Source organism: Salmo trutta, chromosome 5, assembly GCF_901001165.1.
Source record: "Salmo trutta chromosome 5, fSalTru1.1, whole genome shotgun sequence".
Classification (NCBI taxonomy): Eukaryota; Metazoa; Chordata; class Actinopteri; order Salmoniformes; family Salmonidae; genus Salmo; species Salmo trutta.
Genome location: NC_042961.1, coordinates 15814818 through 15841230, shown reverse-complemented (window position 1 = coordinate 15841230; position 26413 = coordinate 15814818). Strand labels below are relative to the sequence as shown.

The 26413-nt window shown below is 41.4% G+C and overlaps 1 protein-coding gene across 1 annotated transcript in view; it reads right to left on the bottom strand.

Moving 5' to 3' along the window:
- The window catches only part of LOC115193462 (VPS10 domain-containing receptor SorCS1-like), a 76269-nt gene extending 51619 nt beyond the window's left edge, over positions 1 to 24650 (bottom strand). Inside the window, exons 1-5 of the mRNA XM_029752147.1 lie at positions 24622 to 24650; positions 16433 to 16539; positions 16197 to 16336; positions 15944 to 16080; positions 14737 to 14935 (exon numbers count right to left, since the gene is read on the bottom strand). Coding sequence (XP_029608007.1) covers positions 14737 to 14935; positions 15944 to 16080; positions 16197 to 16336; positions 16433 to 16539; positions 24622 to 24650 — 612 coding nt within the window. The remainder of the gene's footprint in view (positions 1 to 14736; positions 14936 to 15943; positions 16081 to 16196; positions 16337 to 16432; positions 16540 to 24621) is intronic.
- Between the last annotated feature and the right edge of the window lie 1763 nt (positions 24651 to 26413).

Here is a 26413-nt window from a genome sequence, read left to right as displayed (position 1 = left end):
TATACAAATGTCAGTTTTGTTCTACTTTTTTGTTGACACTGACTGCTTACTGTACTATACCAGAATGTCAGTTGTGTCGAGCTGAATGCTATTGTGTATCCCACAGAGCTTTTTAGATCCCGATTTCAAAAGTAGGTAAAGGTTTACTGGGAAAAGTCAATACTGTACAATACTGTAGTACACAGTTAAAGGATATGCACAGTTGTATGTATACAGTACATTTATTTTTGTAGCAATGTGTTGCATGTAAACAGAAAATTCACATTTGCATGTTCATTTTTACATATTTCTTACATGTAAAGTCATATAGTGAAGAGAAAATTTGCCACAAAATGACATCCATGCAAAAAAAGAAGAAAAAACGCAACAATGAAAAAACCTGCTGTAAAAAAACAATAAATTGTACCTTCTCACAGTACGTAACATTGCAAGTTCCCATCGTCTTGGTGGACATCCTGTCACTATTGTTGGTCTGGCCAGAGATTTTCCTCAACATCACGTCTGATGTTTTCCCTTGAGATGCACCGGGGGAAAAAAATCTCCTTGTGTGGCGCAACCATCCCCTGCAATGATCGCCTGTGATGTCCTCACAAGCAACATTCATGGCATCTAACAGAGACATCTGATCTCGTGCCCGATAGTCATATACTTTCCACCTCCATGCTGAACAAACCTCTTCTATCGGATTCAGGAATGGGGAGGATGGTGGAAGGAACTCCATTGTTATCCTTTCATGCGAAAGATTTGCTGCAAGCTGACATTATCCCACACAATTACATAATTTGGCAAATCTGGTCTAATTTAACCTCTTTCGTGTTCTGATATTAGATCTCTGTAAAGTGTATTTAGGAAGACCAGGAGAATTTGGGTGTTATAGGGCCCAATGTGTGGAACATGTGTGCTCACACCATTCTCAGAAATGGCACCACACATTGTAATATTGCCCCCACGTTGGCCTGGTGTGCCAATTGTGGCTCGGTGTCCAATGAGATTGCCGCCACGTCTCCTGCCTTTGGTCAGATTGAACCCAGCATAGTCCACAAAAACAAGACTGTGGGTCATTTCATGTCCTTCCAGCTCCATTATTCTCTATATAGTAACACAGAAACAAAATATAAAGTCAGTTTTACATAGCCTGTCCTAGAATCAAACAGTTTAGTAAAGTAGACATCTTTTATGTTCTTACGGGTATCTACAACTTCAAGAAGTATATACAGGCATCATTGAAGTACAGTAAAACTCCCTGTACAATATACCATGTGCACACCAATGGTTTCCCTGGACATACTGGTACCGCAGCTCCTTCACTCTGTCACTATTCCGCTCAAATGGCACCTTGTATAGTTGTTTCATAGTCATTCGATTTTTTTCCCCGAACTCTGTCTATAGTGGAAATGCTGACAGAATTGATATTTTCAAAGATATTGTTGTCATTTTTGATATCACTTTGGATCTCCCTTAACCTGATGGAATTGTTGGCTATGACCATGTTGCAAATGTCTTGTTCTTGCTGATGGCTGAATGCTGCTGCTCTGCCACCAGCATGAGGTTGTTGTGCAGTCCTATATATGACATGTACTGTAGAATTCACAAACAGATCATGTTACAGATTATATTCAAATTGTGCTGTGATACTGTATATTCCTAATACATATCTTACAGTACATTGTGATTTTCAGACTTGCATTAACCTTTACAATAGTTGTTGTATTGTTGTGAATGAAATGCTGTAACAAAAGTAAAGAACGAGTACATATTTACCTGTTTTCCCTATGGAATGTTTGCACAATTGATGACACTGTGGACCTGCACTCTCCGACCAGCCTCTACCATTGTAAGACCATGGGGACTCTATTCTTTGTCTTCTACCTCTTCCTCTATTATGTCTTCCCCTAACACCACCACCACCACCACCACACATTCTTACACACCTTCTTATTTCTCTTCCATGAGCATGTAGCTGCTGTTCAGGGGTGTGATGTTCCTCCATGTTCAAAAATGGTAGTGATTGTGCTGTGGGCAAGCTCCATATACACTACCGTTCAAAAGTTTGGGGTTACTTAGAAATGTCCTTGTTTTTGAAAGAAAAACACTTTTTTTTGTCCATTAAAATAACAACAAATTGATCAGAACTACAGTGTTAATGTTGTAAATGACTATTGTAGCTGGAAACGGCAGATTTTTATGGAATATCTACATAGGCATACAGAGGCCCATTATCAGCAACCATCACTCCTGTGTTCCAATGGCACGTTGTGTTAGCTAATCCAAGTTTATCATTTTAAAAGGCTAATTGATCATTAGAAAACCCTTTTGCAATTATGTTAGCACAGTTGAAAACTGTTGTACTGATTAAAGAAGCAATAAAACAGTCCTTCTTTAGACTAGTTGAGTATCTGGAGCATCAGCATTTGTGGGTTCGATTACAGGCTCAAAATGGGCAGAAACAAAGACATTTCTTCTGAAACTCGTCAGTCTATTCTTGTTAATTTATGCTTAACAGGATGATTAAATAAACATCCAATGTAACTCCCTGTGATTAAGTATTGGCTACCATCCACAGCTAGTGATGCTGTCTCTTATATTTTTGGTCCATGTTGCGATAAGCATGGTTTTTGTTTAGACTCCAAATGTTGTAGCGAAACGAATAATGCAGATTATGTACCTTGCTCTTAGAGGTATGTGAGCTGTTTCAGTATCCTATGTGTAATATGTTGAGTGAACTTCAGTAGGTCGTGGGGGAACAGGGCTTTCCAAAACAATGAACCAATTCAAACAATTATAGAATTCTCTTGCTCCTTGAAATGTCTCATGGAAATCTGAAAATGAATAGCCTATTCTTCAAAACCATGCATAGATCAAACTGCTCCTTTTGTCTGGCTTCTACCTCACAATGCCTGCTCCACCAAGATCCAAGGAACCGTCACTTCCCACCCTGTGACACAAACACTGCTGCAGGCGCCCACGGTACTCTATTCTGTTTTGCATTTTATGTCAGGTTCTTTGGTCCGATGCCAGTAAGAGGATAAAAAGCCTTGGCCCCATGATATGATGGGGGTCCTGATTGAAAATCTAGTCAGAGTGGCTACTCTCTTTATAGGAGCTCATTAGTCGGAGAGACCTGTGTGCATTGTTCCAAGTCTGCAGAGTCAGCAAGGGAGCCACTCATCACTCCACCCAATCCAGTCTCCTGCACATCTGGTCTGGCAGCTCCAGGGTGACCTGTGCACGCACATGCACACGCACACACACACGCACACATGCTAAAGTAAGTGCGCATACACACATACAAAGTTACGCGTACAGGTCCATACCTACTCACACATACACATAATGTAGAATACACAAAGCTGCATACACAGCAAGGAAGTGCCTCCCCACATACACAGAGAAACCAATGCACACACACATACATATAATCTTCTGTGATTTACAGCTAACACACAAATACACAGACACACAAACAGACAGACACACACACCCCTGTGATTTACGGCCCACTTTACACACAGCTCAGGTGGCCATCTCCAGCTCTGACCCTGTACTGCAGCTCAGGGACAGAGACTCAGCAGTAGGCTGCAAGGATGCCAGAATACACCACTGCCAATAGCCAGTGAGGGCTAAGTGTCAATCTTCAGTTATGAAGGTATTAAACGCTTTATTGTTGAAAGATTTGTTTTACACAACAGAGCTACTTTTAGACTGTGGTCACCCTCCATTAGTATGAATGTTACACTGAATGTATAATATATAAAATAACATATATAATATGTAGCTATGTGGTTGTATCTATCAGAATACTTCATTGCCTTTATCAGAATACAGCAGGATGAAGTAAACAAGTTGTCTTTCTTGAGTCTTGAGTGAAACAGAGAAAAGAAGATGGGACAGTTTCAATCCCATACTGAGAGAGTATTGAAAACATGTCACTGTACATTCATCTGACGGACATTCAGGCAGTGTTCCATTGGCGTCACTCAGACAGAACGAAAAAAACAAGTACAAAACCTGGAACAGTGGCAGAAGCTATCAAATTGACTGAGAGTTTCGGCGTAGATGAAAAGCATGAGCTGCCGTTTCAAAAGCCGGAATGAATCAATGGAGTCCGTTGGTATAGCCTCAACATAATGGCTCTCATATAGGGAAGTCCTTTCAGATTAAAGCTACTATAAGAAATCAATACTTATTTTTCTATCAACGCCACTGGCTGTGAGGTACAATGAATTACTTTTTATTTAGGGCCCTATTCAATCAAAACTGGTGTCCTGAGGTTTCTGGATAAGATAAAAGTAAACGATTCCTTCACAGTGTGACTCATATTGATTTACGGTAATCAATAAAGTGATGCTGAATATGTGAAACTGAAGGGAACTCAACTGGATGACTCATACTGTACAGAAATACGTTTTTTTAATGTACTTGGTAGGCTGATTCGTTCTTTCTGCCGAGTGCACATGTTTGAACACCAAAATCCTGGAAGCTGCAGCTTTGGAGAGTACCACTTTCACTTCACCTCTCCATACCCCCATCCGTCCAGCCCACTGCCAAGCTGGAGAGGTTTTCGCCCAGCCTCCGATGGCCACCTGTGTTTCATGACTGCAACACATCCCTGGCACCATGGCAACCATTTCAGCTGAGTTTCCACTGTGCTGTGGACAGATGCTCTCACTAGATGAGGCCACCTTTGACCGGCCAATGTCACCTCAATCATCACGTCTGCTTACCTCAAATTGAGTGGATTATAATTCGGCACACTAATAATTTAGCAGTGACTTAATAGTCAATAATTTAGCAGTGAATTGTAAACTGTATTCTGTCGCTGTCACAAAAGCCCTCCTGAATTGGAATGTCTTTGCTTGTTTTGAGGAGAGAGAGAGAGAGAGAGAGAGAGAGAGAGAAGAGTTGCTTCTCCTTAGATAATTGATAATTGTTGTTGTGAAAAGTACTGTATATAAAGGAGCTTAGATTCCTATTAGCTTTTTTGGCCTCTGGAAAAAAATACAGTTGTCAAGGCAATGAGAATATAGCAGTCTAAAACCTTGCATATGATTCGAATTAGCTCTATGATTTGTGTCATCCACAGACATTATTGTTACAATATAATGAATATAGCATCTCTATTTGCCCAGGATTTAATCAGGTCACAACAGAAGAGATACAAATGAAGATAAAAGCATTGATATAATGTATACTTAAAACATTGTTTCTGAGATATTGATTATGAGTCATAGCCTCAGCTATTTCCTATGATGGCACACTAAAACAGAGGAAGTATAGAGAGTCTTAATCTATGTTGTACATTTTAGATGTGACTGCATTGAAATTATTTCTAACATCAAAAGGTAACACTTTTTTAAATGTATTTTTGTAAAGATCAAAACCAAACTCTAATACCATTCATTTCAGACTCCAGAAAGTGACAACTTGGAAACTCTGATTGAGGAAAATACGATATGCAAAAAATATATGCTTGTCATGGTGCGACAATAATGAGGTACCACTTAAATAACATGTCCCTGATGCTGTGGGATGAGATTTAAATAAGAAATGTTTTCATTTGATGTATAATTCAAATAATTCCTATCAGCTTTATACCTTACTAGTCACCTTTTAAACTATTGGATATTCTGATATGAATATTAGGAGAGATTCATGATCATTTCTGAGAGAACGTTATCAGTAGTGCCAACCACAAATGTTTCTGACTACACACCGGTCCATTTTTGCCCCTGATGTTTAAACACTGAGATGTTTTTTATAACCGATGTGAAGATAATAGTTCCTATAAGCAAAGTTTCTGAAGCTGCTGGCATATTGAAAGACACAGGGATTCTCTCCCTTTAGCTACCTAGGATGCTGTCCAAAAATATGTCAGGTAGGAGTCTTGCAGACGCAAACCAGTCAGACCAGGTTAGATAAGACAAACCGTCTCTTAGCTCATATATTTAATAAATGGAGATACAGGTCAGTGGAGTGCACCATAAAAATCAATTTCTGGGAAACAAAGTGCATTTTTCCCAAACTTCCGAGGTGAAATGAAATAATTAAAAACAACATGCCTGAACTCTTCTTTCTGAGAGGAGCTGGTAAATCTTTCATGAGCGCCATCCACCCATTGAGCATACAAGCTCTAGCCTTCTCTGTGGCACACTTTCCAGACTTATGAATAAAATATGACCCTCACATGGGTCTGCTTAAACAACAAAAAGAGAAGCTGTCAATGATTTAAAATGGAGCTTTAGTTGAGGATAATTTTTCTATTTTAATAAATGCAAACAGCTAAATTCTCATATGATTACATTAGCTAGAGTGGTCAAGACTTCCTCATAAAATTGCTCTGACAATCAAAAGTGAAGTTTCTGAGATGACTGTCTGTTTGGCCATCAGAAGCGCTGTGAATTGGATGCCTAATGACTTGATTTAAGCTATAATACAGTCAGAATTCATTTCTCTGTTTGCTAGATAGGTCTGTAATTGATAAAGCCATCCAAAGCTGGTGGGCATGTCATTAATTATTTTCATAAAAATGTCACAATTATGGCAATATTGAAATGGATATCCAACCGCTGCTAATGCTATGCAAATGAAATGTGTCATAAACGAAGTACTGAGTTTAGCAAAACAAGTTTGCTTTCATCAGAAATCTGCTTACTGCTTTTAAAACTTCCTGAATGATCTTAAAACGGAATGTAATTGCCTGTGTGATATACTTAAGCAATAAGGCCTGAGGAGGTGTGGTATATAGTCAATATACCACGGCTAAGGGCTGTTCTTAGGCTACCAGCTAATCAGCATTCAGGGCTCAAACTAGCCAGTTTATTATATACCATAGACTCAGTTCACATAAATCAGATGCAAAACAAAAAGGGACAAATCAATAATTACCATGATGAATTGCATGTCTACAGCTCCTGTCATCAGATCTCAATCACATCTCATCCACCCTCAATGGGAGGTTGTCATTAGGATGATTGAAGGCAGCCATTTTGTGTCAAAGGGCTAAAGTACTGTCATTAAATGAGGGTTGTATGGGATAGGTAGCCAAAACTCTGAGGTTGCATCCCCTTATTTCTCAAATTGGGTCCTGTGTGGCTCAGCCGGTAGAGCACAGCGTTTGCAATGCTAAGGTTGTGGGTTTGAGTCCCACAGGAAACCAGTAAGAAAATGTATGCACTACTATAAGTTGTTGTGGATAAGAGTGTCTGCTAAAATTACACCTTGTTGATGTCATTGAGCAGTATGCTTTGAATCAGAGTTGTGAAAATCTCTCTGCTGAGTGTCTGGTTTTTACTTTCAATGAAGACCTAGACAACCACGTGAGGGGAGTTCCTTAGTAATTAGTGACCTTAATTCATCAACCAAGTACAAGGGTGGAGGAAAAACCCGCAGACACTCGTCCCTCCGTGGAATGAGTTTGACATGTGCTTTGAATCAAGTGTTAAAATAAAGTGTTACGATGACCCTACAAACACTTCCCAATAAAGTTCAACAATCTAGTGCATTGTCTTGAGAAGAATGGAGAGAAAGCCATTTTAAACTATTGCGATGCAACCCTTGAGTACGTCACAACCTATCTAGGGCACAGAAAGAGAGAATAGATTTGGCAATATCACACCCTCAGGTAACTCCAAAACAACATTAGCAGACACACTTGAATAGAAACCCAGAGGGCAAGAGAAGGCTTGGCTATGAGACAAATAACTCATTAGAGAAAGACAAAAACAGTCTGGAGAAAGTAAATGAAAATTACTACAAAACTAGATTCAACTTAGAGGCGTTGTTGATGCTCTTTGCTCCCATATGTCATTTATTATGTGTTGTCATCAAGGTTTATTTCTGTCTTTGGTCCTATGTTATAGTAATAATGCAAGGACATGCTCAGCTAACACACACATTTCCTTCAGAAAGTTTTCACACCACTTGACTTTTTTCACATTTTGTTGTATTACAGCCTGAATTTAAAATTGATTAAGTTGAGATTGTGTGTCACTGGCCTACACACAACACCCCATAATGTTAAAGTACAATTATGTTTTTGCTTTATTTTATTACTACATTTTTTTTTGCTGAAATGTCTTGAGTCTATAAGTTCAGGAGTATACATTTGCTTAACAAGTCACATAATAAGTTGCAAGTCACATAACAAGTTGTATAGTGTTTAACATGATTTTTGAATGACTACCTCATCTCTGTACCCCACACATACAATTATCTATAAAGTCCCTCAAGCAATGAATTTCAAATACAGATTCAACCACAAAGACCAGGGAGGTTTTCCAATGCCTCGCAAAGAAGGGCACCTATTGGTAGAGGGGTAACAATAAAAACAAACATATATTGAATATCCCTTTGAGCATGATGAAGTTATTAATTATACTTTGGATGGTGTGTCAATACACCCAGTCACTACAAAGATACAGGTGTCCTTCCTAACTCAGTTGCTGGAGAGGAAGGAAACAACTCAGGGATTTCACAATGAGGCCAATGGTGACTTTAAGAAAACAGTTACAGAGTTTAATGGCTGTGATAGATGAAAACTGAGGATGGATCCACAACATTGTAGTTACTCCACAATAGTAACCTAATTGACAGAGTGAAAAGAAGGAAACCTGGACAGAATATGAATCCTGTTTGCAACAAGGCACTAAAGTAATACTGTAAAACATGTGGCAAAGCAATTAACTTTTTATCCTGATTACAAAGTGTTATGTTTGAGGAAAATCCAATACATTACGGAGTACCACTCTTCATATTTTCAAAAATAGTGGTTGCTACATCATGTTATGGGTATGCTTGTAATAGTTAAGGACTGGGGAGTTTTTCGGGATAAAAAATAAATGGAATAGACCTAAGCACAGGAAAAATCCTAGAGGAATACCTGGTTCAGTCTGCTTTCCATCAGACACTGGGAGATTAATTCACCTATCAGCAGGACAATAATCTAAAACACAAGGCAAAATCTACACCAGAGTTGCTTACCAAAATGACATTGAATGTTCCTAAGTGGCCTAGTTACAGTTTTGACTTAAATCAGCTTGAAAATCTTATTGAAATATTCAGTCAAAGTTTTAAGGAAGTTATTCAAAAACCTCCAAATAACCTATAATTTCTGTTCTCAGAGCGTTAATAAAACCTCCCAGCAAAACTTTCAAGGAAGCAGAGTAAAACGTTCTCAGAACATCCCTGCAACCTAAAAATAAATGTTTGCAGAACAAGCAACATTTTCACTTCCGTTCTCAGAACATTTAAAAAACGTTCCCTTTTACCGTTCAGAAATGTATGGCTTCGCTCCAACAACTAATGTGAAGCCAAAAACATTCATTCCCACAACTTCCAAGGAACCAAATGTGCTAGCTGGGATATTCTGTCCATGGACAACTTAACTGCAACAACAATTGCCTGTTAAATAATGGATGTATCCAGAATCTTCACATTGGATTAACACTTGACTAGACAATCCTTTCATAGCCCAAAAGTCATTAAGGCTATTTTCTAGTTCACCCTGGGTGTGTGCAGAACTATATTGCCAAAAATAACTTCTTTCTGTGCATCCAAATCATCTGCAGCGGCCAAAGTTAAGTGTAGTTCAAACTCAGGAGACTGATGTTTGCCACAGTTTTCATTGGCTTCATTTTTCATACCGGAAGGTCATTGACTCCCTCTCAGGTTTGTCAACTTTCATTTTTAATGGTTCAATACAGGTCCGTAACCAGGATTTGAGTTTTAGTGAGGTCCAGGATTACTTTTATATTGAAGCTCATTTACTGCATTTCTATACAATAAAAAAAACTTTAAAATGCTATTTGGAGATCATCAAAAACAGGCAAAAATGACCCCATCCATGATCACCTTGGCTGCTGTTGATTCATTCACCTCAGTCGATCTACAAACACATAGCTAATATCTATACAATTGTAATGTTATACCCCTGAACGAGGGGAAATATGAGAAATGATTCACACTGACACGTAGCATCAGTGACTGTGATTTGCATAAAATCATGAACTCTTTACATAAAAAGGTATTGTTTCAAATTATATAGCGTTCATATTGGTATTCTTAGGCATTACTCATCAAGCTCTGCACAAACAGACATCGATGGAGCCCACAGATGATTGTATTATCACATTCACATGAATTATTAGAATACGACTCACTATTCCGTATTAAAATCAGTGATGTAGTGGTAAAAAAAAAGTAGGTAATGGGTCAAATATAAACTCCAGTGGGCGATCGAGATAAAACAAACAAACTACGATATAAACAACAACTATTACATTTTCAGAACTGTACTGTTTGCATTTTGATGACATTTTAATATTGGCCCAGGCATATAGGGAAGGTAGACCATGTGGAGATGTTCATCTTGAAACATATCAGTAGAGTTAAATCTGTCAAACTGTTTTTCACACCTCATGATTTATGAGGGGGGCTTGGCAGGAGGTAATATAATGTGTTTTTTTCATCCACGTGGTTTCACCCATGGTTGTAAACATCCAGTTTGTGGGGGACTGATGTCGGGGGTTTGTAATTAGGTAGGGATATGTTCTCCTGTGGCTGTGGGCTTTAATTATGTTCGTTAAGACTATAATTTAGAGTGAATGAGATGTGTGTGGGGGTTGTCTGTCATTGATGTCTGTTTATGACAAATTATGCAGTGTCAGGTAGAAACTGACCCGGGAGTTATGACTTAAGACCACATATCTGTGTCCGTGGACAACTAATTCAAAATAAAAACATTAATACCTTATTTACATAAGAATTCAGACCCTTTGGCTGAGACTCGAAATTGAGCTCAGAGACTCGAAATTGAGCTCTTCAACTTGGTTGGAGTCCACCTGTGGTCATTTCAATTGATTGGACATGATTTGGAAAGGCACACTCCTGTCTATTGTATATAAGGTCCCACAGTTGACAGTGCATGTCAGAGCAAAAACCAAGCCATGAGGTCAAAGGAATTGTCCATAGAGCTCCAAGACAGGATTGTGTTGAGACACAGATCTAGGGAAGGGTACCAAAAAATTGCTGCAGCATTGAAGGTCCAGAAGAACACAGTGGCCTCCATCATTCTTAAATAGAAGAAGTTTGGAACATTTTTAAAAAAACATTTTAGTCATTTAGCAGATGCTCTCATCCAGAGCGACTTACAGCAGTGAATGCATACATTTTTCTCCGTACTGGTCCCCCGTGGAAATCGAACCCACAACCCTGGCGTTGCAAACACCATGCTCTACCAACTGAGCCACACGGAACCACCAAGATTTCCTTGAGCTGGCCGCCCGGCCAAACTGAGCAATTGGGGGAGAAGGGCCTTGGTCAGGGAGGTGACCAAGATCCCGATGGTCACTCTGACAGAGCTCCAGATTTCCTCTGTGGAGATGGGAGAGCCTTCCAGAAAGACAACCATCTCTGCAGCACTCCACCAATCAGGCCTTTACGGTAGAGTGGCCAGACTGAAGCCACTCCTCAATAAAAGGCACATGACAGGCCACTTGGAGTTTGCCAAAAGGCACCTAAAGGACTCTCAGACCATGAGAAACAAGATTCTCTGGTCTGATGAAGCCAAGATTGAACTCTTTGACCTGAATTCCAAGCATCACGTCTGGAGGAAACCAGGCATCGCTCATCACCTGGCCAATACCGCCCTACGGTGAAGCATGGTGGTGGCAGCATCATGCTGTGATGTTTTTCACTGACAGGGACTGGAAGACTAGTCAGGATAAAGGGAAAGATGAACGGAGCAAAGTACAGAGATCCTTGATGAAAACCTGCTTCAGAGCTCTCAGGGCCTGAGACTGGGGCGATGGTTCACCTTCCAAACGGGATAACAACCCTAAGCACACCGCCAAGACAACGCAGGAGTGGCTTCGGGACAAGTCTCTGAATGTCCTTGAGTGGCCCAGCCAGAGCCCGGACTTTAACCCAATCGAATATCTCTGAAGAGACCTGAAAATAGCTGTGCAGCGACACTCCCCATCCAACCAGACAGAGCTTGAGAGGACCTGCAGAGAAGAATGGGAGAAACTCCCCAAATACAGGTGTGCTAAGCTTGTAGCGTCATACCCATGAAAACACGAGGCTGTAATCAATGCCAAATATTCTTCAACAAAGTCTGAATACTTCTGTAAATGTTATATTTCATTGCTTTTTCATTATGGGGTATTGTGTGTAGACTGATGAGGGCAAAAAACGATTTAATACATTTTAGAATAAGGTTGTAACGTAACAAAATGTGGAAAAAGTCAAGGGGTCTGAATAGTTTCTGAATGCACTGTATGTACCAGTTTAGGTGTGCTTGTCCTTAATCGTTTGCTAAAGAGTTGGTCGCTCAGTTTTAAGCCAGTTGTGGTGAGTTAAATAATTAGCGTGTAGTTCACCCATCATGCTTTCAGTCTCCATGAGTAGTAGTTCTAATCATGTTCTATTTGATCTAGCTCTGTCTTTTAAACTAAAGTGTAAATGGCAGAATATGGTAATTTAAACTAATGAATGCAATTAACTTAAATCATGCTTTCTACACAGCAAATTTGAAAGTGTTAATTTAACACCAGGCTTATTCATTTTAAACACTCGTCCAGGGTTTATATAGGTCCACTCCCATCAGTGATAATTTAACACTTTTGGTAGTGTTCATATTGAAACACTTGGAGTGTTAAAATATAACTGTTATTCAAATGACCCATGGGAGTGTTTTATTCAACACTCATCCAGTGTTTATATAGGTCCACTCTGTGTTAATGTAACACTTTGATAGTGTTCATATTGAAACACTTGGAGTGTTAAAATATAACTGTTGTTCAAATGACTGAGGGTGTTTTTTTCCCAACGCCCTCAGTATTAAGCAACACCTTTCAGTACTGAGGATCAACTCTAGAGAATGCATCCTGTAGCTGAATTGACACGAGGAAGTGCTAAATATTCACACTAGGAAATAACATTTTTTTTGTCTGGTTCTCTCCCACTCATAAATCAAGCCTGCAAGTTGTAGGGGATTTAAACATGAGTAATGACTCTGCTTTGTTTAATTTATTTAGGCCACAAAGAGAGGATGCATCAGAATGAAATCAGTGCATCACAGGCACATCAGAATGAAATCAGTGCATCACAGGCACATCAGTACATGTATTATATGAGAACAAGTATTTGCAGAGTTACTATTTAACACAAGTGGAAGTCCTCCTAAGACTAGTTATTCAATTTTCTTGACAAAGTTGGCAATAATCTGACTATTACTCAATCAAGTCAAACAAAGGACTGTCTGCACAAATGTGTAGAAGTTGACAAGAGAATCATCATAACCTCAGAAAAAAAAGAAACGGCCCTTTTTCATAAAAATCCCAAAAAACTTCTCAGATCTTCATTGTAAAGGGTTTAAACACTGATTCCCATGCTTGTTCAATGAACCATAAACAATGAATGAACATGCACCTGTGGAACGGTCGTTAAGACACCAAAAGCTTACAGACTGTAGGCAATTAAGATCACAGTTATGAAAACGTAGGACACTAAAGAGGCCTTTCTACTGACTCTGAAAAACACCAAAAGAAAGATGCCCAGGGTCCCTGCTCATCTGCGTGAACGTGCCTAAGGCATGCTGCAAGGAGGCATGAGGACTGCAGATGTGGCCAGGGCAATAAGTAGAAAATTCTGTACTGTGAGACGCCTAAGACAGCGCTACAGGGAGACAGGACGGACAGCTGATCGTCCTCGCAGTGGCAGACCACGTGTAACACCTGCACAGGATCGGTACATCCGAACATCACACCTGCGGGACAGGTACAGGATGGCAACAACAACTGCCCGAGTTACACCAGGAACGCACAATCCCTCCATCAGTGCTCAGACTGTCCTCGTTAGGCTGAGAGAGGCTGGACTGAGGGCTTGTAGGCCTGTTGTAAGGCAGGTCCTCACCAGACATCACTGGCACAATGTCGCCTATGGGCACAAACCCACCGTCGCTGGGCCAGACAGGACTGGCAAAAAGTGCTCTTCACTGACGAGGCGGGGTTTTGTCTCACCAGGGGTGATGGTCGGATTCGTGTTTATCGTCGAAGGAATGAGCATTACACCGAGGCCTGTACTCTGGAGCGGGATCGATTTGGAGGTGGAGGGTCCGTCATGGTCTGGGGCGGTGTGTCACAGCATCATCGGACTGAGCTTCTTGTCATTGCAGGCAATCTCAACGCTGTGCGTTACAGGGAGACATTCTCCTCCCTCATGTGGTATCCTTCCTGCAGGTTCATCCTGACATGACCCTCCAGCATGACAATGCCACCAGCCATACTGCTCATTCTGTGTGTGATTTCCTGCAAGACAGGAATGTCAGTGTTCTGCCATGGCCAGCGAAGAGCCCGGATCTCAGTCCCATTGAACACGTCTGGGACCTGTTGGATCGGAGGGGGAGGGCTAGGGCCATTCCACCCAGAAATGCCTGGGAACTTGCAGGTGCCTTGGAAGAGTGGGGTAACATCTCACGGCAAGAACTGGCAAATCTGATGCAGTCCATGAGGAGGAGATGCACTGCAGTACTTAATGCAGCTGGTGGCCACACCAGATACCGACTGTTACTTTTGAACCCCCCTTTGTTCAGGGACACATTATTCCATTTCTGTTAGTCACATGTCTGTGGAACTTGTTCAGTTTATGTCTCAGTTGTTGAATCTTGTTATGTTCATACAAATATTTACACACGTTAAGTTTGCTGAAAATAAATGCAGTTGACGTTTATTTTTTTACTGAGTTTGTCAGGTTGAAGAGAAAGTGGACTTTGAACAGTTCATCAAATGCACACAGACCACTAGTTGCCTGGCAGGGAACTAGCCTCTTGTCCACCACGATGTAGTAGTTGTCAATCTTGCTGTCTTCTTCCGACAGCAAGGAAGTATGGCTGTCGACCATGGCTCCCATCAAGATGGTCTTCAATGCTGCAGCATGACTGCAACACACAAAGGGTCTTAAGTCACTCTCCACATGTTAAGACAATGAAGAGACAACCCAATAAAGAAATTACACAACAATTACTGTATCATCTTACCTTATGAAAGTGCACTAGACTGCCCACATGATCACTGGCACTGAGCTTGGTCCTCTTCCCTCCTGCTGATTGTGGGAGGAGATGAATCAGCAGCAGGGAGGACACATCATTGTCCCAGTCTGAGGGAAAGAAAAAGCAAACCCCAAATCACATAAAACAATACGCTGAATTTGAAATATTGCACTACCCACGAGGGAATCCAGTAACTGGTTTCGCTGTCATTCTCCGGCAGTTTTTCTGCAGACTTCAGGAGCGGTGGTAGTCAGGGATTTTGCCAGTTTGATGACTTTAGGCTTCAATACTGTGTCCCACTTTTCATGGAGCTTAGAGGATGTTTCATCTTCAAACATCAGCCAAAAGTCCTGATTCACCTAAAACAAAGTGGATCAACTCAACTTTATGACCAACACAAAATCATGTTCTCAATCAGACAAATAGCCTGTAGTTCTGATTCCAAGACATACTACATAACTCACCAATCCTATGATTCCCAGAAACCTGGGAAAGACTGAGGACATCTGTGCTTTTGTCTGGACTATAAACTAGCTCCTGGCGATACTGGAATACCTCCTACATCTTCTGATAAATTAGTTGTCATTGGCCGAGTGAACAAGGAATGATATGGCCTCCTTGCAAGCGTCACCAACAAGCTGGTGGTCCAGGTCAGTTTTCCTCCTATGGGTTGGGCCTCCTGAATTCCAAGAGCATAACATTCTCTCTGTTGATGAGTGGGAAGCCTCCTACTCAAAAACAATAAAGCATACTCACAGCAAATATGTTTAACCTTAGTTTTGTTGATGAATGTACTGGTTCTTTCTACAGTCTCATAATGATGCCAAATAACATGAATGTATAGTTTGATTGATTTGATCCATTGTTTGTGGCCAGATTGGCTAATGAGAAGCTTACTCATGCATCTCTTTCATGTGGCTGACTAAGATGGCAATCATCTCTCTCCTGGTTCTGTGGTCCAATGTTTTGGTTGTCTGGTACTCTTCTAATATGTCTTGCCCGCCAGGTCTACTAGTCAGGGCATCTCGGAACATCTGTTAAAACAAGAGAAAAGTAAAATAATTTAGGGTTGGTTTATGCTGTCAGAATCTCCATGAAGAGCAAACACGGAAATGGGATTATCAACCTCCAATATCAGTTGTAACTATACCTCTTTTTCTGCTGCGGAGTCGATGGCCTCATCTCCTAATGTTGTGTGGGCCTTATTAGACAGTCTTTCTGGAGATCTCAGGTCTAAGTCACTTGACGAGAGGGATAATGTGTCTGTGCACGAACTAGGTGTCGAACAGCCTGTAGGAGAAAAGTCTGAGCACAAACAATGGATCAAAGCAATCAATCTATACATCATGTTATTTGATATCATTATGTGAGACTGTAGAAAGATACCTTCATCAAGATCTTTGATTGTGAGGCACAGGTCTGGATTGGCCTCAATCAGGTCCAGCAGGACATCCTCCACCTCCGTTTGGGAATCATCAAATTGTGTATTTGTGCTGCAAAGGGCAGTCCAAACCTATTTTGGTCTACAAAAACAGAGACTAATCAGAATACAAGGAGATAAGCCACCTAGGGGGCTACAGAATGGGTCTGACCCAAATCAAGCCCAAGGGCTCAATTAAGAACACATCAGACAGTTCATATATTCAACTTGATTGATGAAATCTCCATAAGAGAACCCAGGCTGCAACTTCATGAACTTCTTACATTTTTGGTATTGGACCTTCTCCAACATGTTACAATGCAATTACACACAATGTCATATTTAAGTTAAATTTGGTTGCAAACATTTTATGGTGTAGCTGTAGATATAGAAACAGTCACACAAAATGCCCCATTATACCCTCTCCCCCTTGTCTTCCCTGCAGGGGATCAACCATTTGTTCCGAATGCCACTTTAATGATGCCTGCCTGCAGAACCGGGGCTTGGCAAAGCAATATTCCAATGAAATCAATCAACCAACCAAACTAGCAAGCTAACTAACTAACTAGCTAGCTACAAAAAGTTACCACCACCACTCCTCCTATATTTAACTAGGCAAGTCAGTTAAGAACAAATTCTTATTTTCAATGACAGCCTAGGAACAGTGGGTTAACTGCCTTGTTCAGGGGCAGAACAACAGATTTGTACCTTGTCAGCTCGGGGATTAACTTGCAACCTTTCGGTTACTAGTCCAATGCTCTAACCACTAGGCTACCCTGCCGCCCCTATATATAGGAAAGAAACTGGCCAATACATTTCAAGTCGTATTGTCTTCAACACAATGTCTGAGCTGTGATTAAGAACAAGCACACACCATAGACATGTTCATCTAAAAGACCGAGGACAAGCCTATCACGTCTGGCCACGTGCGTTAGCTAGCTAACGTTAGCCCTAATTTACAAGATGTTGAGTTTGATGTTGTAGCTAGATATAGCTAGCTAGCTGTCTAGCCATTTTTGTCCAGACAAACATCCTTATTTATATGCGTTTTCAATAACAAATTAGCAGATATTAGCCATGTTGTTTCCTTCACTTCCAGGCTAGCTGCATGCTGCACCAAACAAGGCTCAAATTTATCACACCATGCTCCTGCTGCACCACTACTGTTAGTTGGCCTCACTCATGAACTCAACATGCACATGATTGAAATCACCTACAGTAACTGTACAGCCTAACTCTGATCCTTTTGGATTTCGATTCATTTTCTTAAATCGAATAGTTTGCTAATTTTAGAGAGCTAATGAAGTTGAGACAAAGTTCCCGCTAACATTTAGCTAGATAGCTAATTAATCTAGCGCAAATGTTAACTAACCACATTAGCTAGCCATCGACATTCTAAATCTAAACTTCGCAGATGTAGACAAATTGGCGCCCTGTGCTCTTCACAGATGAAAGCAGGTTCACACTGAGCACATGTGACAGACGTGACAGTCTGGAGATGCCGTGGAGAACGTTCTGCTGCCTGCAACATCCTCCAGCATGACCAGTTTGGCGGTGGGTCAGTCATGGTGTGGGGTGGCATTTCTTTGGGGGCCGCACAGCCCTCCATGTGCTCGCCAGAGGTAGCCTGACTGCCATTAGTTACCGAGATGAGATCCTCAGACCCCTTGTGAGACCATATGCTGGTGCGGTTGGCCCTGGGTTCCTCCTAATGCAAGACAATGCTAGACCTCATGTGGCTGGAGTGTGTCAGCAGTTCCTGCAAGAGGAAGGCATTGATGCTATGGACTGGCCCGCCCGTTCCCCAGACCTGAATCCAATTGAGCACATCTGGGACATCATGTCTCGCTCCATCCACCAACGCCACGTTGCACCACAGACTGTCCAGGAGTTGGCGGATGCTTTAGTCCAGGTCTGGGAGGAGATCCCTCAGGAGACCATCCACCACCTCATCAGGAGCATTCCCAGGCATTGTAGAGAGGTCATACAGGCACGTGGAGGCCACACACACTACTGAGCCTCATTTTGACTTGTTTTAAGGACATTACATCAAAGTTGGATCAGCCTGTAGTGTGGTTTTCCACTTTAATTTTGAGTGTGACTCCAAATCCAGACCTCCATGGGTTGATAAATTGGATTTCCATTGATTATTTTTGTGTGATTTTGTTGTCAGCACATTCAACTATGTAAAGAAAAAAGTATTTAATAAGATTATTTCATTCATTCAGATCTAGGATGTGTTATTTTCGTGTTCCCTTTATTTTTTTGAGCAGTGTATATTAAAACATGAACATATCACTTACCTTTCACACTTCACAATTCCAGCTGCCCTTGCACCATCGGCAATTAGATGAAAAGGAAGTTTCAAGTTAAAACCGAAAGCTCAATCAACACTGCTCAGTGCCACTGTCCAACCTCTGTACAGTAACTCTCAACTGGGAGTTATATTAGCACAGAGGGTGTAAAAACAACTCTTAAATCAACACCTCTTAACACAAAAAAATGTGACACCAAGAAAATGAACACTTGTTTATACTGGCCAATTTGACCTGGTCTAATTAATAAAGTAAAGTTATTCTAATAAAATGCTCATTCTCGTTGGTTAATTTAATAAGTGTGGGTCGGGTTGAGGCGCAAAGGGATAAATGCTGCCGTCTTCTCTCAGCTTAGGGTTGAACATAATTTTACGATGTACTCCATAGCAGTTTGTTTGTTGTGTCCTGTTTGTTCAGGCAGTTTATTTAGACTGTTCTGGTAGACTCTTCAGTACCAGTAATACCAGTTCTATTTAGAGCTAGAAAAGGGGTAATCCCTAGTTATGCTGTTTAGCATTTAGGCCTAGTCTTAGCTGAGGTATGAACCCTCTTGAGGGGCTGAGCTTTAGACTCGCCGTCATCTGTCGTTTTTGTGAGTATGGACAACTGTTTTTTGAGACAAGCCATGTATCCTGCATCTGTAATGACTTCAAGAAATGTTTTTGTACAATCATGGGTCCTCCTTATTCCCACCTATCACCTCATTTGGCTACTCTGGATCTGATATTCTACAGTATCTTGTACACTGAACAAAAATATACAATTGAAGTCGCAAGTTTACATACACTTAGGTTGGAGTCATAAAAACTTGTTTTTCAACCACTCCACACATTTCTTGTTAACAAACTATAGTTTTTGCAAGTTGGTTAGGACATCCGCTGTGTGCATGACACAAGTAATTTTTCCAACAACTGTTAACAGACAGATTATTTCACTTATAAATCATTGAATCACAATTCCAGTGGGTCAGAAGTTTACATACACTAAATTGAATGTGCCTTTAAACATCTTGGAAATTCCAGAAAATTATGTCATGGCTTTAGAAGCTTCTGATAGGCTAATTGACATAATTTGAGTCAATTGGAAGTGTACCTGTGGATGTATTTCAAGGCCTACCTTCAAACTCAGTGCCTCTTTGCTTGACATCATGGGGAAATCAAAAGAAATCAGCCAAGACCTCAGAAAACAAACTGTAGACCTCCACAAGTCTGGTTCATCCTTGGGAGCAATTTCCAAATGCCTGAAGGTACCACGTTCATCTGTAGAAACAACAGTACGCAATTATAAACACCTTGGGACCACGCAGCCGTCATACCGCTCAGGAAGGAGACGCGTTCTGTCTCCTAGAGATGAACGTACTTTGGTGCGAAAAGTGCAAATCAATCCCAGAACAACAGCAAAGGACCTTGAGAAGATGCTGGAGGAAAAAGGTACAAAAGTATCTATATCCACAGTAAAACGAGTCCAATATCGACATAACCTGAAAGGCTGCTCATCAAGTAAGAAGCCACTGTTCCAAAACCGGCATAAAAAAGGCAGCCTTCGGTTTGCAACTTCACATGGAAACAAAGATCATACTTTTTGGAGAAATGTCCTCTGGTCTGATGAAACAAAAACAAAACTGTTTGGCCATAATGACCATTGTTATGTTTGGAGGAAAAAGGGGGAGGCTTGAAAGCCGAAGAACACTATCCCAACCATGAAGCACGGGGGTGGCAGCATCATGTTGCGGGGTGCTTTGCTGCAGGAGGGACTGGTGCACTTCACAAAATAGATAGCATCATGAGGCAGGAAAATTATTTGGATGTATTGAAGCAACATCTCAAGACATCAGTCAGGAAGTTAAAGCTTGGTCGCAAATGGGTCTTCCAAATGGACAATGACTCCAAGCATACTTCCAAAGTTGTGGCAAAATGGCTTAAGGACAACAAAGTCAAGGTATTTGAGTGGCCATCACAAAGCCCTGACCTCAATCCTATAGAAAATTGGTGGGCAGAACTGAAAAAGCATGTGCGAGCAAGAAGGCCTGTAAAACCTGATTCAGTTACACCAGCTCTGTCAGGAGGAATGGGCCAAAATTCACCCAACTTATTGTGGGAAGCTTGTGGAAGGCTACCCGAAACGTTTGACTCAAGTTAAACAATTTAAAGGCAATGCTACCAAATACTAATTGAGTGTATGCAAACGTCTGACCCACTGGGAATGTGATGAAAGAAATAAAAGCTGAAATAAATAATTCTCTGCTATTATTCTGACATTTCACATTCTTAAAATAAAGTGGTGATCCTAACTGACCTAAGACAGGGACTTTTTATTTGGATTAAATGTCAGGAATTGTGAAACACTGAGAGAGAGTTTAAATGTATTTGGCTAAGGTGTATGTTAACTTCCGACTTCAACTGTAGGTATCATATATTTTACTGGTAAAATAGCAATCCTGCAGTAGCCCTCTCTTGTTGTGGCTGGCTAGCTTGCTACTATAGAATCAGACACAAGTCAGTAGAATCAGACAATGACCACTTCATGAAAAAGAACTACAGTGCAGTCGGAAAGTATTCAGACCCCCTGACTTTTTCCACATTTTGTTACGTTACAGCCTTATTCTAAATTTGATTAAATCGTTTTTTCCCCATCATCAATCTACACACAATACTCCATAATAACAAAGCAAAAATAGTTTTTTTGATAATTTTTTTCTCATTTAAATAACAAACAAAAAACTGAAATATAACATTTACATATTCAGACCCTTTACTCAGTTCTTTTTGGAAGCGTCTTTGGCAGTGACTACAGCAAGTCTTCTTTGGCACACCTGTATTTGGGTAGTTTCTCCCATTATTCTCTGCAGATCCTCTCAAGCTCTGTCAGGTTGGATGGGGAGCGTCGCTGCACAGTTATTTTCAGGTCTCTACAGGGATGTTTGATTGGGTTCAAGTCCGGGCTCTGGCATGGCCACTCAAGGACATTCAGAGACTTGTTCCGAAGCTACTCCTGCATTGTCTTGGCTGTGTGCTTAGGGTCGTTGCTCTGGTGGAAGGTGAATCTTCGCCCCTGTCTGAGGTCCTGAGCGCTCTGGAGCAAGTTTTCATCAAGTTTGGCCGGGCGGCCAGCTCTAGGAAGAGTCTTGGTGGTTCCAAACTTCTTCTATTTAAGAATGATGGAGTCCATTGTGTTTTTGGGGACCTTCAATGCTACAGACATTTTTTCTGCCCTTCCCCAGATCTGTGTCTCGACACAATCTTGTCTCGGAGCTCTACAGACAATTCCTTCGACCTCATAGCTTGTTTTTTTCTCTGACATGCACTGTCAACTGTGGGACCTTATATAGACAGGTGTGTACCTTTCCAAATCATGTCCAATCAATTGAATTTACCACAGCTGGACTCCAATCAAGTTGTAGAAGCATCTCGAGGATGATCAATGGAAACAGGATGCACCTGAGCTCAATTTCCAGTCATAGGAAAGGGTCTGAATACTTATGTAAATACGTTTTTTTTATACATTTGCAAACATTTACATAAACCAGCTTTTGCTTTGTCATTATGGGGTATTGTGTGTAGATTCCTGAGAATTTTGATTTATTTAATACATTTTAGAATAAGGCTGTAACGTAACAAAATGTGTAAGAAGTCAAGGGGTCTCAATACTTTGCAAATGCACTATATATATATAGTGCATTTATATATATATAGTACTATATATATATATATATTATTTTTTTTATGGACACAGTATATTTTACATTAGTTATCTTGCTGTTTTTAGTCCCTTCAGCTCCACTCAACCCCTCGCATCTATTTTTGAACACCATCCTGATTTTCAACTGTGCTGTGATGTTTCACAAATGTTCTATTCTCATAGTTTCCACAGATTGTAAATTAAAGATGACATTTTTTTGCTAAGAATATTATATTACTGATCAATTGACAATTAATTTTTAAATCACCCAGCAGTACTATTTGCAGAGTTCCAGATACATTTTCCAATTCTTCAGCCATTCCTGAACCTGTGACCAAAAACAAGCTACATACGGACAGTATCAAAACAAATGATGTCTCTTCGTAGCAAAATCTGCAGAGCTGGGATGGTTGTATCCCCAATATACAGTGGGGAGAACAAGTATTTGATACACTGCCGATTTCGCAGGTTTTCCTACTTACAAAGCATGTAGAGGTCTGTAATTTTTATCATAGGTAGAATTCAACTGTGGGAGACGGAATCTACAACAAAAATCCAGAAAATCACATTGTATGATTTTTAAGTAATTCATTTGCATTTTATGGCATGACATAAGTATTTGATCACCTACCAACCAGTAAGAATTCTGGCTCTCACAGACCTGTTCGTTTTTCTTTAAGAAGCCCTCCTGTTCTCCACTCATTACCTGTATTAACTGCACCTGTTTGAACTCGTTACCTGTATAAAAGACACCTGTCCACACACTCAATCAAACAGACTCCAACCTCTCCACAATGGCCAAGACCAGAGAGCTGTGTAAGGACATCAGGGATAAAATTGTAGACCTGCACAAGGCTGGGGTGGTCTACAGGACAATAGGCAAGCAGCTTGGTGAGAAGGCAACAACCGTTGGCGCAATTATTAGAAAATGGAAGAAGTTCAAGATGACGGTCAATCACCCTCGGTCTGGGGCTCCATGCAAGATCTCACCTCGTGAGATGATCATGAGGTGGTGAGGGATCAGCCCAGAACTACACGGCAGGACCTGGTCAATGACCTGAAGAGAGCTGGGACCACAGTCTCAAAGAAAACCATTAGTAACACACTACGCCATCATAGATTAAAATCCTGCAGCGCACGCAAGGTCCCCCTGCTCAAGCCAGCGCATGTCCAGGCCTGTCTGAAGTTTGCCATTGACCATCTGGATGATCCAGAGGAGGAATGGGAGATGTGGTCTGATGAGACAAAAATAGAGCTTTTTGGTCTAAACTCCACTCGCCGTGTTTGGAGGAAGAAGAAGGATGAGTACAACCCCAAGAACACCATCCCAACCGTGAAGCATGGAGGTGGAAACATCATTCTTTGGGGATGCTTTTCTGAAAAGGGGACAGGACAACTGCACCGTATTGAGGGGAGGATGGATGGGGCCATGTATCGCGAGATCTTGGCCAACAACCTCCTTCCCTCAGTAAGAGCATTGAAGATGGGTCGTGGCTGGGTCTTCCAGCATGACAACGACCCAAAACACACAGCCAGGGCAACTAAGGAGTGGCTCCGTAAGAAGCATCTCAAGGTCCTGGAGTGGCCTAGCCAGTTTCCAGACCTGAACCCAATAGAAAATCTTTGGAGGGAGCTGAAAGTCCGTATTGCCCAGCGACAGCCCCGAAACCTGAAGGATCTGGAGAAGGTCTGTATGGAGGAGTGGGCCAAAATCCCTGCTGCAGTGTGTGCAAACCTGGTCAAGAACTACAGGAAATGTATGATCTCTGTAATTGTTTCTGTACCAAATATTAAGTTCTGCTTTTCTGATGTATCAAATACTTATGTCATGCAATAAAATGCCAATTAATTACTTAAAAATCATACAATGTGAATTTCTGGATGTTTGTTTTAGATTCCGTCTCTCACAGTTGAAGTGTACCTATGATAAAAATGACAGACCTCTACATGCTTTGTAAGTAGGAAACACTGCCAATTTTGCAGGTTATCAAATACTTGTTCTCCCCACTGTATATATAACATTCTGTTGCTTGCAAGAATTTTGTATAATAATTTAAATAGAAAAACTCTATGTTTTGAATCCGGTGTCGTTTTGTGTATCAGTTCATAAACCATGTGCCAATTTTGGTCTTTAATGCATGACCAACAGACAGGTTCCTTACCTTCTCCCTCTTCCACTTTCCTCCTCCATTTTTGCGGTAATGCTGCAATCAGTTGGTTGTAATTTTGGATAGAGCGGACATGCATTCATGTGCTTCTTCTCTGGTTCAGGCTGTTGAAGAGCTCCAGACTTATTTTCAGTCACTGCAGGCCTCCCTTTATGGTATCAAACTGGTCTTGAATGTACAAAAAAACTAAATTCATGACCTTTACTAGAGCTCGCACTCAGCCAGAGAAGGTTAGCATTGTCACATCTGGTGGCTTATCCATTGAAAAAGTGTCATCCTACAAATACCTAGGTATATGGTTGGATGACAAGTTGTCCTTTAAAGTTCATGTGGATAATCTTGTGAGGAAGCTTAAATTGAAATTGGGTTTTTATTTTCGTACTAAGACTTGCTTCTCGCTTATGGCTAGAAAGAAGCTTGCTCAGGCCACTTTTCTTTTTGTAATTGATTATGGTCACTTGTTGTAACCGGATTCGGATTCGCGTTTATCGTCGTAGGAATGAGCGTTACACCGAGTCCTGTACTCTGGAGTGGGATCGATTTGGAGGTGGAGGTCCGTCATGGTCTGGGGCGGTGTGTCACAGCATCATTGGACTGAGCTTGTTGTCATTGCAGGAAATCTCAATGCTGTGTGTTACAGGGAAGACATCCTCCTCCCTCATGTGGTACCCTTCCTGCAGGTTCATCCTGACATGACCCTCCAGCATGACAATTCCACCAGCCATACTGCTCGTTCTGAGCGTGATTTCCTGCAAGACAGGAATGTCAGTGTTCTGCCATGGCCAGCGAAGAGCCCGGATCTCAATCTCATTGAGCACGTCTGGGACCTGTTGGATCAGAGGGTGAGGGCATAGGGCCATTCCCCCCCAGAAATGTCTGGGAACTTGCAGGTGCCTTGGTGGAAGAGTGGGGTAACATCTCACAGCAAGAACAGGCAAATCTGGTGCAGTCCATGAGAAGGAGATGCACTGCAGTACTTAGTGTAGCTGTGGCCACACCAGATACTGACTGTTACTTTTGATTTTGACCCCCCTTTGTTCAGGGACACATTATTCCATTTCTGTTAGTCACATGTCTGTGGAACTTGTTCAGTTTATGTCTCAGTTGTTGAATCTTGTCATGTTCATACAAATATTTACACATGTTAAGTCTGCTGAAAATAAATGCAGTTGACAGTGAGAGGACATTTCTTTTTTTGCTGAGTTTAGGTTGTAATATGGCTTTTTTTCCTGGCTTGGGTTCCTAAGTGATTTTACCCACGCAACGCTACTTCTGACTGCAGTTCGGCGTCGTAAATGACTTCAGTGGGCCAATGCACTCCTTCGATGGCCACTGGCATGATGCATGACCCCAATGGTGCAACAATCTGCACACAATTCCTGGAAGCTGAAAATATCCCAGTTCTGGCCTCCCGAGTGGTGCAGTGGACTAAGGCTGTGCCACTAGAGATTCTGGGTTCGAGTCCAGGCTCTGTCGCAGCCGGCTGCGACCGGGAGGCCCATGGGGCGGCGCACAATTGGCCCAGCGTCGTCCAGGTTAGGGGAGGGTTTGGCCGGCAGGGATATCCTTGTCTAGTGACTCCTGTGGCGGGCCGGGGGCAGTGCACGCTGACCAGGTCGACAGGTGTATGGTGTTTCCTCTGACACATTGGTGCAGCTGGCTTCCTGGTTGGATGGGCATTGTGTCAAAGAAGCAGTGCAGTTGGGTTGTGTTTCGGAGGACGCATGGCTCTTGACCTTTGCCTCTCCCGAGTCCGTACAGGAGTTGCAGCGATGAGACAAGACTG